This window comes from Chelonoidis abingdonii, chromosome 1 (assembly GCF_003597395.2).
Source record: "Chelonoidis abingdonii isolate Lonesome George chromosome 1, CheloAbing_2.0, whole genome shotgun sequence".
In the NCBI taxonomy this organism is placed as follows: domain Eukaryota; kingdom Metazoa; phylum Chordata; order Testudines; family Testudinidae; genus Chelonoidis; species Chelonoidis abingdonii.
This window is the reverse complement of record NC_133769.1, coordinates 111,457,090-111,477,404: the sequence shown is the minus strand read 5'-3', so window position 1 is coordinate 111,477,404 and position 20,315 is coordinate 111,457,090. Positions and strand designations below refer to the sequence as shown.

Sequence of the window (20,315 nt, the reverse complement as noted above, 5' to 3'; positions counted from 1 at the left end):
TGTTCTGGAATTTATTAATAAACTTTTACAGGACTGGGAAATGGAGAGAATTTTGAGAAGACAGACTTCAGTCTAGATGCCCCTGACTACAGAGGAGCTGCCTATCTCTGTTACTTGGCCAGGCTTCTTCCTGAAAATAAAGACTCTTTCTAAGAGTTTATACAGAAAGGGTTTATTAAAAATGCAACACCCCAAGGCTGACATCAAACTGACACCACACCAGAAGACATACACCCCCTCCAAAAGTCTTTGAAATTCTTTCAGGAGACTTTCAACGTCCCTTATTGTTTCACAAAGGAGATGACGACACCGCCAAATCTCTGTGTATTAGTTTATTTAACATCTTCATCTCCACTAAGAGCAAGTAAATTATGTTGATACAATCAGTAAACATATATATTCTCTAGGACCTCCCACAATCCTGCCAAGCCAAGGGAATCATTAAGGAATGTTACAGGATTAATGCTTTCATCCTATAATGTGTATATATGGCTTTCACACAAGTTTAAAAATATCAAAAAGATAACACACAGCTAGCTTACAAAATCAATATACAAATTAAAAAAAAAAGAGAGAGAAAGAAAAGGAAAGAACCCATGAGAAGATATCAGATAAGGTAAGGTTTTATGTACATATTTAGAAATTCATTGAGTGCAATATTTAGCCTGTAAGTCATTCATTCCTGTTGACATTTTTAACACCACAACTACAGGGATTGGGAGGGTTTTATTTTTATTTTATTTTATTTTATTTTATTTGCAGCAACATAAACCATCCTCCTCCTGCCCTCCGCCCCCATCCCCTGTTCCTAGGTTCAAACACTTCTGAATGGATCCCTCTAAAAGGAAGTTGCAGCAAGGACAGGGGAGGGCACTATGGTTTTCCCTTTACTTGATGGTGGTAGAAGAGAACATCACTCTGAGACAGAGATCTTAGCCTTTGTTTTGAAGAATGTTTTGCACTCTGCTTGACTACTCTTGGCTCTAAAATAACAGAGTTGCTGGCCATGATTCTCTGCTGGCTTGTATCTGATGAAGTCATTTTGCTCACTTTGCCCAGGTATAATTCATTACACAAGAGAAAGAGCCCTTTCTATTTTTATTATTTTAGATTGGTGCCACAATTTTTTCAAGATACATTTTGAATCATGGAGTCACCCTTTGTAGTTTCTATAAACGCTGTTGTTCTAGAAAGGTGTTGTGCCTGCTTAGTGACATCCTCGTTAGCCAATTTCTAGCTCTGAGCAAAGTAGTATCCTGCTTTCCTGTTAAGACCTATCGAAGATGCAAAAAAAATCTCTGAAGAGTCAAAGCTGTTCCCCTCCAACTGGGAAACTCTGAATGAATCACATAATTACCACACTGAAAGTATAACGATTCACTGGGGAGACTAGATAGTTCCTTGTTGCCAGACAGATTAGGATGAGTGGATTCAGGCTGTATAATTACTTACAGGAAGGTAAGGATGTATAGGAAGTATAGGCTATAAATTTTCTTACTTTTACCTCATGGAATTCAAAGCTGCAGCCTTTTCTCTGCAAACTTCCCTTACCCTGTTTAGAACCGTAAATGACCTTTTGAAGTGGCCTGGATTGGGGAACACCTCTTCGGTCTTCACCAAAGACTGAATATGGGCAATTGCTTTTGAAAATAGGAAGCTCTTTGTCAGACATTTAATAAGAGAACTGTGGGTACAGTTGCACCATAGGTAGCTCATTCAGCATTCAAGAAGTCAAAGGCTGAAAGAAACCAATGGAATCAGGGCCTCTTTTGACTTTAAGGAGTTCTATAGACAAAGGAAAACACCAGGAAGACTTACTGCTAAAGAGCAATGAAGGAGCAAGGATTTATTTCTGCAAGCCATAACTTCCTCAAACAGTTTCTGACAACCCTTTAAGTTCTACCCCCTCACCCTTAACCCCACCGAAGCTGTCAGGGTAATCTCCATTGTTTTCCCAGTTTAACTTGAAAAAGGGGCCTTGTGGGTTTGAAACGGTTCTCCTTTACATTAGAGTCCCTAGTTTTCCATTGCATATGATGTGTTCCACTCTACCAGGAAGCCTCCAGCTAGAGAAGACTTGTCAGGAAAGGGCTTCACTAAGAAGCCCATCTTCCCATGTAATTTGGACAGCCTCTTCCTAATTCCAGGGGTCCCATTAATTCTCAACTTAATTTTGTGCAGGAATCATAAAATGGGCAAAAAAGCATCCAATGATCCACCATAGCCCACAGTTCTGTGTGCCAGGAATAAACAAAGAGAGATTTTTGAGAGCAGTGACCTGCTGGTGCTGCTGTGGGGTGAAGGGGCTGAGCAGGGAGAACTAGAGATTTCTGGGGCAGGAGGTGGTAGGCTTGTGGTTGCATTCAGAGGTGACCTTTGGATCACTCTCAACAAGACCTTTTCCCCACCACTTCCTCCGGCCAAAAATGCTATTGCAGTTTCAAACCTCCAACCATCATTTGCTCAGGTTTGGAGAGGAGTCCCAGCAATGCCTTCATAAGTCTGGGAGGAGCTCAAAGGGAAACCCTCCAACTTTGTCAAAATTTAGTGGGGGAACTCTCCTTTAGAGAGAATAACCCCTGGAAAACTATTGAAGGTTCACAGGAGATGCCCCCTCACAGGGCTTAAAGAATGGAAATGGAGATTCCCCTTCCCCAACTTTTTCTCCACTGTGAAAGGCTCTTCCACCCAATTCCCACATCAATCCTGCTCCACAAAGAGAAAGAGACAAGAGAAGTAGACACAAGTGGTGTTAATAGAATGATTTCTGAGTTGGCACCTAGCTATTCTGAACCAGGAGCCCAAGCAAGCTGCTGCTTCCGATTGCTGATTTTTATAGTTGTCAAAATTGCAACATCCCTCTCCACTGATGAGTAGATCTGGAAGGAATGGTACTACATCATTAGATGATCCTGACTGGTGGGTGACACAGTCTTAGTGTTACAAACAGGAGCCTCCCTTTCAGCATGGGGTGTTTCTGTCAGGAGCAATGTTAAAACTATACAGTATCGCAAGCCTCTGAATCTAGATCCCAATGTCCCCAGATTTGCAGGTGTTTGAATCCAGGGTTTGCACTCAGATGCATCTCAAGCCAAAGCATGGAATTTCATCTCTCTCTACTAGCTTTTAGTGTCCCTAGGAGGTCATGTTATTTTAGGGATACTTATCATTCCCTCATGGCCATATTATAGCTGCAGCAAATGAAGATGGAAACCATTCCTGAAGCAGGCCACTTACATCCACTTCTAACCCCTTACAGGTGAGATGGGAAAGCAGTCCTCTTTATAAAACTTTTAGCCCAGTGTATATCAGAGGAGAATGAGGCTGTCTATCTGCAGCATTCTCAACTCCTGACAGCTCCTCATTTAATAGATGCAAGCCACACCAAGGTAAGCCAGGTTTAAAATGATTTAAGGGCGTCCATATGCAAAGCTGCACCAGTTTCACTACATTGCGGCAACATCACATCTTTCGGCTATGTCTCCTCTACAAAGTCTATGCCAGCATAGCTACATGGGCACAGCCCCCCAGTGTAGACCAAGAGAACCGCATCAACGTAAGAACCCCACCTCCCCATATAACAGTAGCTATGCTCAGAGAAGCTATGCTCTTGTGTTGCCATAGCTGCACCTATACTGGGGGTGTGGTGGGCACAGCTATGTTCAACCAGGGGTGTGTGTTTTTCACACCTCTGGCCAACATACTTATGCTTGCATAAGTGTTAAGCGTAAACCAAGCCTTAGTAAACTGTGCACATCTGTGTGTTGGCAAGTCTTTGAGTGAAAGAAACTCTTCCCTCCTGGAACTACCTTCCTTTCCAGCAACTGCTCGTGTCTCACACTGTTACAGGCTGCAAGGAATGAAGGAGGGCTCTGGAGAGCAGTTTGAGAACTTCTGCCTTGCAAGAGGTAGCCTAAAGCATCCTTTCCATTCCAGAACCAGGGGGACCACAAAGACAATGTGCCTGTAGTTTATTTGATATGGTGGTGGTGGGATTTTAGTGTGTTAGTGTGAGGAAAGGAAGCTCCACAATTTCTACAAGCCACGTCCCAATCCTGTAGCATGATCTGTTCAGATGGACTTCCCCTACACCCAGTGCAAAGCCACTGATGTCGGCAGATTCTCATTGATTCATATATTTTAAATCCAATGGGGACCATTGTCATAATCTAGTCTGACCTGCATAACACAGGCCATAGGACTTCCCTGCAAAAATTCCTGCTTTCCTATGCAGCCAAATCCTATCCTTTGTACTATAAGGTTGGGATTTTCAAATGCAAATTCAGTGGAACTTGGGCACTGAAATTCCTTAAACTCCTAATCTAAATGCAGTCTTCTCCACATGACTTTCCAGGAGCCAGTTGGGTAGCACTTTAACTCCATATAACAGATGCCTTTTCCCTGGACCTCACAGTCAATTGAAATAGTGGGCTAAAATAAGAAATGATCAGCCCTTCTGTATCCTCAAAAAAAGGACAGACCCAATATCTATTAAAATTAGGGCTTGTAATTTTTTTTCAAATCAACATTTCCCCCCAAAAAAATACTTTTTAAATGAAATTTTTCACAGAAAAAAATTATTTTGACTGAAATTTTCCAATTTTAATGAAAACCAAAAACTTTCTCGATTTTCACTTTCCCTTTTTTTCTATTGGGATAAAAGAAAAGGGGAGAGGAAGGAGGTGAATGAAATTTTTTTTATTTTTTTTTTTGGTTTCAAAAAACAATTTTTTTCCATTTTTGTTTCCTGGAAAAATCTGAAAAATTCCATGACCATTTTAAAAAAAAATCATGTATTTCAATTTTTTTCTGGTGAAAATACTATTTCTCAACCAGTTCCAATTAAAATCAATAGGGAGGCTCGCACTGACATCACTGGGAGATGGCTAAGGAAAAAACCCAATGCTCCCAACAAGACTGCATGAAAAGGATATTCCCCTGCTGGGGAAGGGAGGGATGAAGGTATTTTTTCAGGATTTCAGGTAAAGAGAGGGAAACATTTTTCTCCGTTTCTTTTTGTTTTCATGAAAAATTCAAGGTGAGTTTTGGTGTTGTTTCACTATGACAAGCACTTTTTCAGCCAAGTGTCACACTATGAAAATTGAGGACTTTGCCAACCCCAGCTTTCTAGAGAGAGGATTTCACCATCCTTGCTGCCAATAAAGTGCCAGTGGTAGAAACAATGAGATTTTAAACAGTAGTAATTTGAACTGAATACTTACTGTCCCACCCCCACTCTTACTTTTTGCCAGCAAATACTAAACCTTCCCACCCACCTCAGACAGTTTCCACACAGTTCTCTAGTTGTGACAAGAATCTTAAAAGACTGCCCCCACCCTCCCAAAAAAGTCCTCTTTGTTTCAAATCTAAGGTCTGAATCCTACACGCTACTGCACGCGGGCAGACTCCTGCTCCCACACACTGCCTCACTGACTTCCACAGGCTCAAGGCTCTGCCTGCATGGAGTAACTTGTCCGGATCAACACTTAAAGTAAGACTTGAGGGGAAAAATACCTTAAAATACTCTACATTTTTCAATATACCATAGAAATAATTTTCTGAATGAAATTACAGTTCTTTATTGCAGGCCTCTAAAATGTTGTTAGGGTTATACATTAAAAAATACTAGAGTAAAATTTTAAAAAAGGTGTGTGTGGGTGTGTGTGGGTGTGTTTCCTCCTATTGTACAATTAAGCTATAAATAATTTTAGGGTAAATCGTCTAGATGTAAATGAAACTGTTAACTGATCACGTTTGCTGATGTCCCTTTCTCCTGCTGCCCAGCAAGGCTTCTATTAATCCAGCATCTTCTCCTGCTTCTTGCCTTCCTTTTTCTTCTTCTTGGGTTCTGCCAAGATGACAACAATGAAAAATATTAATAGCTAAATACAGTACAAAAACAAACAAACAAAATAAACACTTAACCCAGTGCTCAGGCAGGTAAGAGAAGCTTTTCCCCCCTATCTTCTCTAAGGACACTGGAGCTGTTATTTCAGAGCCAGGGAAGAAAAATAAAAAAGAGGGAAGGATCAGGGAGTGGTCTCCAACTCAGAACCTTTCCTATCTATTTGGCATGCAAGGCATTGTCTTAGGCACTTGCTTAGAAAATAAGAAAACAGCAGGCAGCTCCTGGAGAAACCAGGTCACGGCTCAGTGGAGAGCTGGAGAAAAGCTTTGCACACACACACCTCCCTCATTTTCTTCCTGTTTCATTCGGCTTTCTCCGAATGAGAGAGCAACTCCAGAGGGTAGTGAGAAAGCTCTCTCACTTCTCTGGACCCTGTTTTGCCATTGTCTCCCCTTTTTGTTCACAATAGCACCTATGCACATTTAAAATCCAGTCCAAGCTCAGACACAAAATGCACCCACTGTTGGCTTGGGGATTTTGTCGCTAACGGGTATGGAGTACTATGGAGTGAGTGAGGAAACAACAGCATAGGTTTAATTTAAGGTTTCTTTGTCATGGTCTTTTATAGATAAATCAAGTTCATAGCCTAGCCTAGCAAAAGGTTATGAACAAGAGGAGTTTGGGGGTTAGGAGAAGTATATGGTGTGATGCTGGCAGACCAGGTGCCAGCTCATGACAAGGCCCCAGGCCTTACTGAACACATACAAATGGATAGCTGGAAACCAATCTTGCGTACCTGTGTGTTAGCATTATCAAAATAGAGGTTAGATGTTAAGTTACTAAGAATGTGTTTAGACTTTATAAAATGCTTGTAGGATGCAGCATGTATTGATTTCATTTATAACCTTGGTGCTTATAAGTTAGATCAATGGCTGCAGCTCATGTTATAAAGTTATGAGTGTTTGCCTTGTAAACCTATGTAATTGTGTGTCATAACTATGAAGGGAAGGGTAACAGCCCTCCTGTGTACAATACTATAAAATCCCTCCTGGCCAGAGACACCAAAATCCTTTTACCTGTAAAGGGTTAAAAAGCTCAGGTAACCTGGCTGACACCTGACCCAAATGACCAATAAGGGGACAAGATACTTCCAAATCTTGGTGGGGGGAAGGCTTTTGTTTGTGTGCTCTTCGTTTTGGGAGTTGTTCGCTCTTGGGGCTAAGGACCAGACATCAATCCAAGCTCTCCAAATCTTTCTGAACCAGTCTCTCTATTTCAAACTTGTAACTAACAGCCAGACAAGATGTGTTAGGTTAATCTTTGTTTTCTCAACTTGTAAATGTTCCCTTTTGCTGAGAGGATTTACCTCTGTTTGCTGTAACCGTGAACCTAAGGCTAGAGAGGATTCCTCTGGGCTCTTTAAATCTGATTACCCTGTAAAGTTATTTTCCATACTGATTTTACAGAGATGATTTTTACCTTTCTTTCTTTCTTTAATTAAAAGCCTTCTTTTTTAAGAACCTGATTGATTTTTCCTTGTTTTAAGATCCAAGGGGGTTGGGTCTGGACTCACCAAGAATTGGTGGGGGAAAAGGAGAGGGGATGGTTAATTTCTACTTGTTTTAAGATCCAAGGGTTTGGATCAGTGTTCACCAGGGAACTGGTGGAGGGAGATATTCTAGGGGGAGGTAGACAGAGTTTCCCAAATAACTCTTAAATGATTTGGGTGGTGGCAGCAAAACCAGATCTAAGTTGGTAATTAAGCTTAGAGGTTCTCACGCAGGTCCCCACATCTGTACCCTATAGTTCAGAGTGGGGAAGGCACCTTGACATGGTGAGCAGCGGTGAGGAATTTTAAAGGAATCAAAAGCCAGTAAGATTTTTTTTTTCTCCGGTGTAGCTGCTTAGATAGCAGAGCTGGGAAGGTAGATGCATATCTTATCTCTTTGCCTGAAGGCAGAGGTGTTCAGTTTTTTTAACAATGGTCTTTGTTAAGGGAAGGTTTCAAGCTGTGAGCAAGTGTGTAACTCACTAAACAGGAAAAGAAACATTAAAGTGAAGTGCTCACCCTGAACACAAGATGGCCCATTGATGGCAAATGAGGTATTATGTAGCATCAAAGGACAGAGGGCCTGTTAACTGCTTTCCTAACTTCCTCCAGGAGAGACTTGTGCATGAACTCATCCCATCAGTTTTGGATTCTGGAGTGGAGGGGATAAAAATCCCTGACAAGAAGAAACTGAATCTCTCTTATGCTGTCTGGATTCTGAGGGGCAAAGATTCCTAAACATAAGCAGAGATTCCCATGCTGTTTGGCATGGATTAGTCCTGAAAGACATTTTGAATTGGCAGATTACTACAGCTCTGTCACCTTTTGAATCACACATTGAAACTCATTTGTGTACAGATGCTTGCTTGCTCTGTCCTGTAAAGAACTCTCTGACTTCTTTTCCCTAGTTAATAAATCTTTAGTTACGTTTTACAGGATTGGCTATGGTATGAGATCTAAGGTACAAAATGTTCTAGGGTAAGTGACTGGGAGCAACCTGAATATCAGGATTAAACAAAGACTGTGAATGGCTTGACAACTACAACACCAGTTTCTCCTCCCTTGGTTTTCACACCTCAGCTGCTAGAAGAGGGCCTCATCGTCCCTGATTGAACTAACCTCATTATCTCTAGCTTGCTTGCATATCTATACCTGCCCCTGGAAATTTCAACTACATGCATCTGACGAAGTGGGTATTCACCCACGAAAGCTCATGCTCCAAAACGTCTGTTAGTCTATAAGATGCCACAGGATTCTTTGCTGCTTTTACTGAATATTTTGTGATTTTTGGTGTAAGTGACCATTTATCACAGAGTCCAGCTTGTCTGGCTGGCAAGATAGGCTGGAGTGTCTTTGGGGACTGTCTGTGACTCTGTTATAAAACTACTGTATTACTTTGAGAGTTCACATTTTCTTCTGGGTTGGTGAAATCTAATTATAGAACATACAAGCAGTATGGGGTGTCTGCCATGCTTTTTGACAGTCTGCCCTGAGACTGGCACTCTTGGTCATGAGTCACTGCAGACAGCATGACACTTGGACTACTCTTGTATGTCATTTTCCATTGGTAGATCACAAACCTCTCTGCAAACATTACTTAATCCTCACAATGTCACTGTGAAATACAGTACCATATATATTACACCCAATATACATATGAAGAAATTGAGGCATGGCACAGTTAAGCTTCTTTCCCAGGACCACACAGCAAGTAGTGGCAGAACTGGGAACACAACTCAAGAGTCCTAGCTGTCAAACTCTGCTTTAACCACTAGGCATCACTCTCCATCAGATAGCACCGTCACTTCTTCCCTTTATAGGAAAATAATCCATGTTGAAATCACAGGCCACATGTCAGCCTCCAAGCCAGGGGTTTGCCAGGTGGCCATTTGGTTAGTGTTCTTCACTAGCACTTGAGAGTCCTGAGCCATATGGCTGGGTATGACTTTTTACTCTGATTGGATAATTAAACTTGATGATCTGGGACTCATCCGCTGAGGTAAATCTGCATAGTTCCACTGAAGTAAATAAAGCCACACTGTTTTACACCATCTTAGGATCTTAGGATCTGGCTTTGAGTATCTTGAGCAGAAAGATCACAGGGGGAACCTCTCTCCTATTTCTTGGTTACTGAAGCCAAAGGGAGGCACCAACCTCAGGAAAAAATAGAAGACCATGAAATCCCCAGAGCTCCAGCATCCATTTGTCACTTCATTTCCCTTGCCACCCCACAGAAGTGCTACGTAAGGGCTTGTCTACACTAAAAACACTACAGTGCAGTGCAGCCGCAGTGCTTCAGTGTAGACCAGGGGTCTCAAAGTCCCGGCCCGCAGAGGTGAGACACAGGCAGCCACACTGCCGGCAATGTCTGTGGAAGGCACCGCCCCCCACAGGTCCCATTGGCTGGGGGAGAGGGACAGAAATGCCATCACTGGTCGCTGGGCAGAGTCAGCCAGGGAGGCAGCGTCACTTTTTTCTATAATGAAAATAAACAAGTCAAAACACCGAACACAATTATCTGATGCACACCTTGCTGCAATCCTGAAGGTTTCAACTGCTGTCACTGAGGCCAAACATCAACAAACTGACAGAACTGAAGCATTGCCAGGTGTCTGGCAAACACCAAAAACTCTCTGGCAGGTAAAGAATTGTATAAAGTTGTATGATAGTTTTACTATTTGTAAGAAATTCTAAATAAAAAATATAATATAAATATTTTCTTTTCTGAACACCATCTTCAGTCACATTCTTGGCCCGCTGGGAGGATTTGAGGACTGGCACTGGTCCTAAGGTAAACTGAGTTTGAGACCACTAGTGTAGACACTACCTACACTGACAGGAGGGATTAGGTTGATGTAGCTACGCTGCTCAGGGGTGTGGATTTTTCACACCCCGACTGATGTAATTAAACCAACCTAATTTTCTAGTGTAGACCAGGCCTAACTCTAAGGGTCTGTCTACACTTAAACCACTACAGCAGCATAGCTGCAGCACTGCAACTGCGCTGCAGTAGTGCTTCAGTGTAGATATTACCTACAGTGATGGGAGGAATTGTCCCTTCAGCCTAGTTAATCCATCTCCCTGAGAGATGGTAGCTAAAGAATTCTTCCATTGACCTAGCACTGTCTACACCGCAGGTTGGGTCGGCACGGCTACATCTCATAGGGGTGTGGGTTTTTCACACCCCTGAGAAACTTAGCTACGTTGATGCATGTGTTCAGTGCACACCAACCCTGAGCAATAATTGGTACAGATGGGGCACAGCGTTACTGATCCTCCTGAATGATACAAAGGGCATTCTGAAGAGACCTGTCTCTCTCTCCCCTTCCACTAGAGCGACTCCCCACCCCTGTCAATCAGACAAGCCTTGGAATTCTTAAAATCCACTCAGACTCAGAGGAAGCAGAAGAAAATGCTGCAGGCTAAAATTTACTAAAAGCATTGGAGATAGAAGAAGGTGAGTTAGCTGTCCACAGATCCTCCCGTAGACCTAACACTACCTCTTGGGGAAGTGGATTACCTACCCTGACAGAAGAATCCCTCCTGTCGGCATAGGTAGTGTCTTCTCTGAAGCACTACAGCAGTGCCGCTGCAGCATTTTAAATGTAGACAAGCCCTTATTCTCACCTGAGATTGGGAAAGACTCTACCAATATATTGCACCTTTATGTCAATACAACTGTCCACATTGGGAGTTGTACTGGTATAAATGTATCAGTTAAAAAAAAAATCACAACAATGTTATATTGGTACATAAACTATAGACTCATTTGAAAATCCCATCCCAGTTGCCTAAACATGGATTTAGGAGCCTAATTTTAGGCAGTCAGGTTTGAGAACACTGGTTCTTGTATTTAGACCCTGCTGGTTACCACTATTTGTGTCGGTTAACAACTGCTACGCTCCTCTCTTTATTGCAGAGATTATAGATTGTAGCATCTCCACAGTTAATAAGTTCAGAAGCTGCTTTGAACTGTATTTTGTTCATTTTTGCCCACTGTTCAGCCCATAGCCCTGCAGCTGCGTGGCTCTCATTTCCATCCTCCTCCTAATTCCACACTAGAAAAGTAACTTGTATTGTACAATAGCAAGTCAGCTTCTGGGGCCACACAGGAACCCATGCCACAGCGCTCACTCAGCCCTAGCTAGTTTCCTGCTGTGGTAGTCTGATTTGACAGCAGGATCACAATGCTAGCAGTGTCAGAGTTGACCCCTTGTCTGGAAGCCCTGACTAGCTCACAGGGCAATGGCAAATTATCTGAAACATCTACAGTCTCATTCCCCCTATCTGCTGAACAAAGGGAAGCGGGGGAAAGATCCATTGGATACACAGTATCTGATAAGCCACTTTTTCATGTTCCTATCCCAGATATGAGACGCCATCTGGGTCTAATTCACCTTGGCACAGAATGGATGCAAGACCTTCACTTCAGAACATTAGCTGGGGACCACATTTCCTATTAGTCTTTTTAATGTGGTCTCAGCCTGCCTTCTGCAGTAATCTGTCAAGCTGTCTCCAGTGATAATGCGCCTTTGGGATGGAAGAGTCACTGCACTGCTGTTGCCAATGCTAACTGTCCCTGCACAGCAGCCTGAACTCTCTCTCTGCTGCACAGCACTGAATTGGGAGATGCCAGAGGAGGCAGTACTGTCAGTGCTGCCTGCTCTCATAGAACACTGCCAGCTCTGCAAGTGCTTTGTGTCAGCAGCAGGCTCCTGCAGCTTTTCCATTTAATAAATGCCATATTTGCAAAGAGGAAGTCACAGACTCCGCACATCAGCTGTGCACTGGCCACGGGGAATGTGTCTGCATCTGACATGTGTTACTTATAATCACCGGAGCTGTTATGAGGAGCTATGAACAGATGAGAGGCAGGTGCCCACCCACTCGCCTGTAATTCTAACTTGAACTTACCCACTGCAGCATTCACTTAAAGGCACCTCAGGCACCAATCACTGCAATGCAGGAAGGGCCCCAGTAAAGAAGTCAATGGCATCAGTAAGGTAAAAATTAACAATTAAAGGGCTTGATCCTTGAGTTCAGTCAAACTGTACTGAGCACACAGAATGGCAGAGGGGGCTGTTTGCCACATTTATGCTCTCCCCATTAATCTGACTGGGGTTTGCTGGAAGGTATCAGTAGCCCAGACCTGCCCTCTTCCTCTGTCTTTGCCCCAACACATACACTACGCTGGGGAGCCAGGGGAGGGAGTATGAAGACTTTTACACCATCTCTATGCCAGATGGGGATTCTCTCTTATCAAAGGCCACTTTACACTCTCCTTGCATCACTGGAGCAGCAGAAAAGAACCAAAGGATGAGGCTGGTATGGCCCCAACTATTTTAACTAAATCCAATTAAAGTGTCATTAACAGACCCCAGCAAAAATTTTCAAACTAATTTTTTTTCAATGCAAAATGTAAATTCAGGTCAAACAAAACAGCTTCAGTTGAAAAAACTTATTAAAAAATCCTCCCCACCACCCCAGACATATTTTGTGTTGACATTTTCAAAATGAAACCTTTCCTTTTTTTATAAATCGAAACAACTTCCATTTGAAAATTTACTTCAATTTTATTTTTTTTTAATTATTAGTTTTAAAAAGCTTGAAAATGAAACATTTTGGGGACAATGAAACATTTAGTTCCATTCAAAATTATTTATTTTTTCAATTGTTCAGTTCACTGAAACATTAAAGAAAAAATATTTTGGTTCAACGCAAACCAATTTTTTTTCAGTACAGGCAACAAATCAGTTATTCACACACCTCTAGTTATTCACATTTTGTCTGGATGTTTAGCAAAAAGTGTGTATCTAAAACGTGACGCTATTTTTTCCCTCTTCCCCCCAATCACTTCTGAAATACTTCCCTGTCCAGCTGGAAATCACAATAGTATTTCAATGCCCCAACCCAAGTAGAAACCAGAATACTATGCAGTACACATGCAGAGACAAGAGTTCAAGATAACTGGTAATACAGACACTGAATGGCAATCAAGTACGCTTCACAAAAAAATAGCCTCCTGCTGGAACCCAAAACATTGCCTCCAAATAAAGAAATAGCCTATCATTGCACTGCATACAAATACACCTCAGAAAGAGTGAATTGTGTGGCTGTATATGGATTTAATCCTGCAATCATTAATCACATCAGCACTCCTTATTCATCACAGTAGTGCCGTGCATAAGGAATATTCACTTGAGTAAGGGTTGCAGAATCAGGAACTGTCTTGTATTAGAACAGAGCCACCATGGGTCTGATCCTGTTCCCACAATGGCCAGTGACAAACATTCCATTGATTTCACTGGCAGCAGGCTCAGTCCCTTATTTAGAAACCAACATCATTTGATAGCAGCACACTCTCTATGCATGTCAGAATCTTTAAGAATAAGCCACCTTTTACTCAGCAGGATGCAATAAAACATGGAAATCTTTTTGAACTGGTGAAAATAACCCTCTTCAGTCCTAAATACTGTTTGACAGACATGGCTAACTGACAAAAAATCAATCTCTCTCTCTCTTTCCCTCTAATCTGTGTCTGTCTTATCTACATACAATTTATTCTGTTTGGGGTAGGGACTTTCTACTACTCATGTATGTATAGCATTTACACAGTGGGGCCACATTCTCAGTTGGTCCTTAGGCACTACCATAATAAACATGATTAAATAAATTCATAATAATAATAATTTCAGTCACAGGCATTTTTTTTCCCAGAAAATTACCCTTTCGGTCATATTGAAACTGTATGAGAGCATCATGGTACAGGTTTCAAATTAAAAAAAAAAAGAGTACTTTGAACATCTATCTAAAGTGGGACTCAAACCTGAACTGAAACTTGGAGGAACTAAAAAGTCTATTTACTCCATTTTGTGTGCACCTGTGCACTCCCTGCATTCGGCCTGGATTGAATGTTCAGTGCTATGATACAGTAAGAAAGGAAACATTTTCATGAGATTTCCTGTCTCAGGAACATAAGCCACATGGAGTCAAAAAAGTATTTCAACCAAAATGCTCTGCCAGTTCAGGCATATTCATCACACCAGAAAGCCAGTCACAGGAGCAGTATCACCAGCCCCAAGCATTCAAAAATCAGGATTAAGGCCATGAAAAACCACAAAATTGGTTTTGAAATTATGAGTTTTAATAATAACGATAAAAATTTGGGATTCCTTTTCTTCACATTCTAGTATTTAAGCCTTTAGGGTTAAACTCGGTCACATTTCAGGCTTTTTTCTGCAACCAAAAGCTAAGAACTTCCTTGTCTTTTAAAATGAAAGCTGAGATTTTCATATAATCACCTGACTCCAGAAGCTGGGGCTTTTAAAAAATACCAAATATAGTAAGACTTGTGATAAAATTGTTAGTGTTGGCAACACTGCTGGAGCCCTTCCAGCTGTACATGCATGAAACATTCTATGATTGATGTCAGAAGAAAAGAAAGTAATGACCAGAGCAGTGCTGAGTGCCCTCCAAGCATCCAGCAGGATTTAAGCCACAAAATCCCTGAGTTTGAGACTCACAGGAACTCTCATTAATGCCAATAGGAAGGTGTACCTGTGGACCCAGGGCAATGTGTTGTTTCAGGTTTTACTCTCTGTGTTCACACACCAATGGGATACTGCTCAACTATCAAAAGCATCGCTCTAGAGTATTATACAAAAATGTGCATGTAGAAAAATGACCAGATAGCTTGACAGGTAGGCTGCCACTATATATTACCCAAGATTAGTAAATGGCAATTTAACAGAAAATAATTTGCTTGTGATTTACAGAAATCGGGGGACGAATATTTGTTGAAGAGCTGTGTGCACTTCTCTGTCATGCTTGCTGCACCTGCCCACAGATTATCTCTGTGTTGTGAACTAAGCACACAGGCACTGTTTTTATCAGTGATCCACGCTACAAGGAGCTGGGTTCAAGGCTTCTGTGACAAGAAGAAAAGACAGAGAGGAGGAGATGGAGAGAGAAAGAAAGGGGAAGAAGGAAGGATAGAAAGGAAATGAAGAAGAAAAAAAGAGAAAGGAGAGAAAGAAGGAAATGGAGCTCTCTCACTGCTTGGCATGGTAATGAGTGTAAACATTTGCTGATGGCATATCTTTTATCCCAATAAGTCCCACAGCTTCAGGCCCTTTCACTGCTGAAAGGCACTGATGACTGCCAAAGCAGGCTGGATGTGCGACTGAAAGCCAGGAGAGTGAGGCAACGAACATGTAAAAGCATCAGGATACTCAGACTTTTTAAACTTTTCATGCACAAAGTTTTGCATTAATGCTAACAGAGACCTTTGTGGTCCCAAAGGGTAAACAACAGTCATAAAACATTTAGTCTTTTTCACCGTTTGGGGCAACACACAAAAAGAAATCAGACATACAAACCAAAGGATGAAAAAATGCTGAAACTCGGTATCCAGGAAGCTCTTAGAATTTGGGTTTTTTTTTAAAAAAACTTCTGCAGGATTGTGAAACATCTGAGAATATGAGGTTTTGAAAAATAAAGTTCTTTCAAAGCTAAAAAAAAAATATGCCTCTTCTTTCTTCCTCCCCTAAATATATTTTCTTTCTTCTGAATTAGAGGCAGCTTCTGCATGAGTCAATCTGATAAATGTTACCTTTTGATTCTATGGAGTTGTTAGAAATTTATCTAACATTCAGATTTCTCAAAGGTACCCGTATAAGGAGCCCACAAAGCTGGAGGTCCCAAAGAGACCTGAGCAGGGAGTGCTGACAAGTCACCATCAAAGGCAACCAAATCAAGGGCACCCCAGTGTTACCAACTGAGGGTATCAAGATGAGCCCAGACCATTGCCAATCTTCTCTTTTACAATCGACTCCTGCTTCCATCAAAATCAATGGCAAAACCCCCTCTGATTCTAGATGCAGAAACAGTGGCCTATACACAGAAATATGTCTCACAGAGACTACAGTTCCCAGAAAGCAGTGTTCCATCTTAAGCTGAACAGTCTTCCATCTATGCTAAGATGGATCTCTTGGGGTAGGAGACGTGGATTCTAATCCTGGCTCTGCTACAGCCTTGGGATAATCACCTTACCTCTCTGGACTGCTGTTTCTCCTCCTGCCTTTTGTCTGTCTGAGCTCTTTAGGCCATAAACTCTTCAGGGCAGTAGCTGTCTCTCACTTTGGGATGTATACACTGCAGTTGGGAAGTGTGACTGAAGCATGTGCAGATATACCTGACCTAACTTGAATCTAGCTAGATCAAAGCTAGCTCCACTAACAATAGCAGTGATGCCATGCCAGCAAGGGCTGTGGCACAGGTAGCCGCTTGAGAACATACCCAGAGTCCCAGGTGGACTGGAATATAGCCCAATAACAATAGTTATTCAAGCTAGCTTTGATCTAGCTAGATCAAATCTGGCTTGGGGATGTCCACATATGGTATAATCACACCTCTCAATTACAGGGTAGACATACTCTTTGTGTTTGTACAGTGCCTAGCACAATGAAACCCACAGTTTGGGTCTGTTGACACTGCTGCAAACACAAATAATAAATACCAGGCCCTGCAGGTCCCATACGACATACATTGCAGATTAAGAGAAAGACTGGTTTGAGCAGCATTGTAGAGCTCCAAGTGCTATGCTTGCCAACCCAGGTATAGCATCTATGCAGCCCGAGTGAAAAGAGAAGTTTCTCCTTCAGAGGATGGGAGCTGTTTTTTAGGAAACCGACTCCAAGGTTTGGAAGAGCCCCACAATTATGCTTTTTCCTTTATTGTTCCCACTGTCACAGCTGTTTGCCTAACGTGAGAAAATCCCTCATTTTTATATCTCATTAGTTTAAGCAGCAACCTATTATTCTGCCTTCTATAGTACTAATTATTATGCTAGCCGCATGTACACATGACTAATGAGTTACATTAAAGGCTGGGAGTCCTGGAATTTACAGAGGGAGAAGGAGCCAGGACTGTGATGCCTGTGATTTCAGCATCTTTATATAATTTTTTTAAAAGTTCTTAGTGCTCATGAATCTTTTCCCAGTCAGAAGCGGGGATATGTATTTCATCCTTTATAATGGGAGAGGGCACAGTACAGAGTGCACAGTCCAAATTACCAACATGGCAGATCATCCACTCCCTCAACAGGGTCAGTCAGGTGGCAGCCCAATATGGCAGCCAGTCTGTTTGAGCAAAAAGTAGTTGTATATCAGGCCAGTGATCCATTCAGAGAACACCACAGGCAGCTCATGCCATTAACTGGCAGACAAGTCATTCTGCCAAGATAGCACTCTGTTCTGGTGACACAATGGTTCGCATTACATCCTGTCTGCAGCTGGATATCCAGTCTCCTACTATGGTGTCTGGTGCATTATAGCAACAAGCACCTAGTATATTTTACTTCCAGAGCGCAATCCAGCCTGACTGCATAGCAAGGATCTGAAGAAGGACCCGAAGAAGAGCTCTGTGTAGCTCGAACGTCTCTCTTCCACCAGCAGGCAGCTCATTTGATTGCTGGCATATCTGCTCAACAAGGTCCAGCTATATATTTTGGCACCTTCTAAAGGAAGATGTAAAATAACTTTCTGTCAAGCACCCTGAGTATAAATGACACATTAGTATCTTGAATCTGCTCAGATTGCTAACTCCAAAACAAAGCTTATACCATATTTACCCTGAAAAATCATGCTGTTTTAATAACCATGGGGATTGGAAACAAAAGGAAGCCATAGCCACTGCTCAGAGTATAGAACTTGTCGGGTGTTCTTGATTCTGTTCCTGGATCTGCCAGTGACCTTGGGGACAAGTCATTTCTGTATCTCAGTCACCATGCCTCTCCACAGTGGGGATCAAAGTATTTTCCTCTCTCACAGGGGAGTTGTGAGGATTAGCTAATTGTTGTCTGTAAAGATTCTTAGATAAAACACATTATGTACTGCAGAATATTAGCACTAGTATTGTAAATCCTACCCAAGGTGCCCAGATGACATGATATAAGCAAGAATACAAAGAGGATTATATGAGAAAAAGAGAGAATTGCACTGACAACTTGCCAGGAGCCCAAGGGCTGCACCTTATCTGTTTTACTGGAGCAGACTGCAGCTACCTTTACCTGTAATATGGAAGCCCACATGGATTTAAGGTAACAGAATCCAATGTTTATAGCAGGTTGATCCAAGTAACCTTCTGGAATATTGGATGTTAGGACTTGAAATCTTCCTCAGACCATACCCTGGCATTAAAGATGACATTGGCTGGAGGTTGCAAATACAAGATGGTGAAGTGTATTTGGAACATGAGCGATAATAACTGGTCATCCCGACTAAGGAGACTGAGTGGAGTAACAGCATGGTAATTCAGAGCAGATACATAAAAATGTATAAAAAAGAAAGATGGGAAGGAGGAGGGGATGGGTAAGAAGATGAAAATATGTGTAAAAAGAAATCAGAGAGAAAACATAATGGAGTTAGAAAGAAAGAGGGCTATATTGAAGAATGACCAGATAATAGGTATATACTGATGATTTAATCTCATATTATTTTAATCTGAAGAACAAACCGTCAAAAACATGATGGAGAAAGATAGATGGGAAGACAGGAAAAGTGAGAGGCAGGGAAAGAGAGAGACCACCATTGAGACAACCAAGCTCAGTGAAAATAAATTCTTCCCCTCTGAGAAGTAAGGAAAAAATATTTTCTGAAACCTGACAATAACTCATTCTTTTACTTTCTGGTCAACTGGAACCTGAACACTCATCAGTCAAGTTTGGGTGGCCAGGAAGTACAGCAGATGGAGTTTATTGTCAGTGCTATCCACTCATCAACGCAAGTTGGCCATTACAGAAGCTGCTCACCAGAAGTGCCTGATTCCTTCATATCTATCAGCATAGTTTAGAAAGACCTTGAACACCACTGACATGGCAGACACTGGTTAGAATGTTTGATTGTACATGCTTCAGGAGATTCAGTTGCCTCTGCTAGGATTCCATGATAAACATTATTCCTTGAACTCTCCCAGACTATATGTTTTCTCATGGCCTCATTCGTGTAACAGACACACAAACTGTGGCATCTGGGATATCATCACCACAATTTGAGTCCTAACAACTTCCCAATAAAAATGCAGCACATTCAAGAATGTGTCCAATTTTTTTCATTCTAGGATATAGTAGGGTCATCATATTTTGACACACCAACCTAGTATCAAGGCATTATCATCAGATATCGTAGCTCCCCAACTAACCCCCAGAGGAAAGTGTCCACTAGAAAATGTAGTGGGTTTTGATTCAGTTGGTTCTCCTGCTAAAGGTCAGCAGAGTTTCTTTGAGATTCCTCCATCTTCAAGCAGTGAAGTGGAGGGTGTCTCAGACTACAATCAATAGTTAAAGTTGGCAGCTATGCAGTACCAAGCAAAAAAAAGAGTGCTGAGGTGGATCAGTTTCTGGTGAAGAAGAAATATAGGTGCATTTCAACAAGCTTTCCAAGCTCTAAAATTTGTGTCTGAATTAATGAAATTCCACCAGCAGACAATGACAGATTGGACACAGCTTGCAGACCATTTTAAGGCCTTTCCACGGCTACTGATAAATAATGAAGAAAATATATAAAACGGGAATGAAAGCCCAGGTCACCAGTTTTCCAAGCCTGAGGTTAATAAGTAGCTGCTCTGATTTAGCTTAGCAGAAGTTATGTTAGAGCTCACATAGGTTCCCAGAAAAAACAAAATATATACCTCCCAGTGGGACACCTAAAAGGAAGTCTTCAATATTTATTTTTCTCCCTCTTTATATGCACTTTTTCTTCTTGCAATACAAAGAGCAATCTTGCTGAAAATCAAAATGAAAATCTTGTGACATGGCCAAGAGAATATTCATGTCAACAATAGGAAGACACATGGTTCCATCCTAGGATCAGTGTTGTTCAATGTAACTATTAATGAGCTGGAAAAGGGGATAAGCAGTGA

The 20,315-nt window shown here is 41.7% G+C and overlaps 1 protein-coding gene across 1 annotated transcript in view; it reads right to left on the bottom strand.

Annotated features, from left to right (window-relative positions):
• Window positions 1–323: 323 nt before the first annotated feature.
• Window positions 324–20,315, bottom strand: part of PTN (pleiotrophin) — a 111,764-nt gene continuing 91,772 nt past the window's right edge. The window contains exon 5 of the mRNA XM_032783153.2: window positions 324–5,848. Within this exon, the coding sequence (XP_032639044.1) occupies window positions 5,796–5,848 (53 nt within the window). The 3' untranslated portion in view covers window positions 324–5,795. The remainder of the gene's footprint in view (window positions 5,849–20,315) is intronic.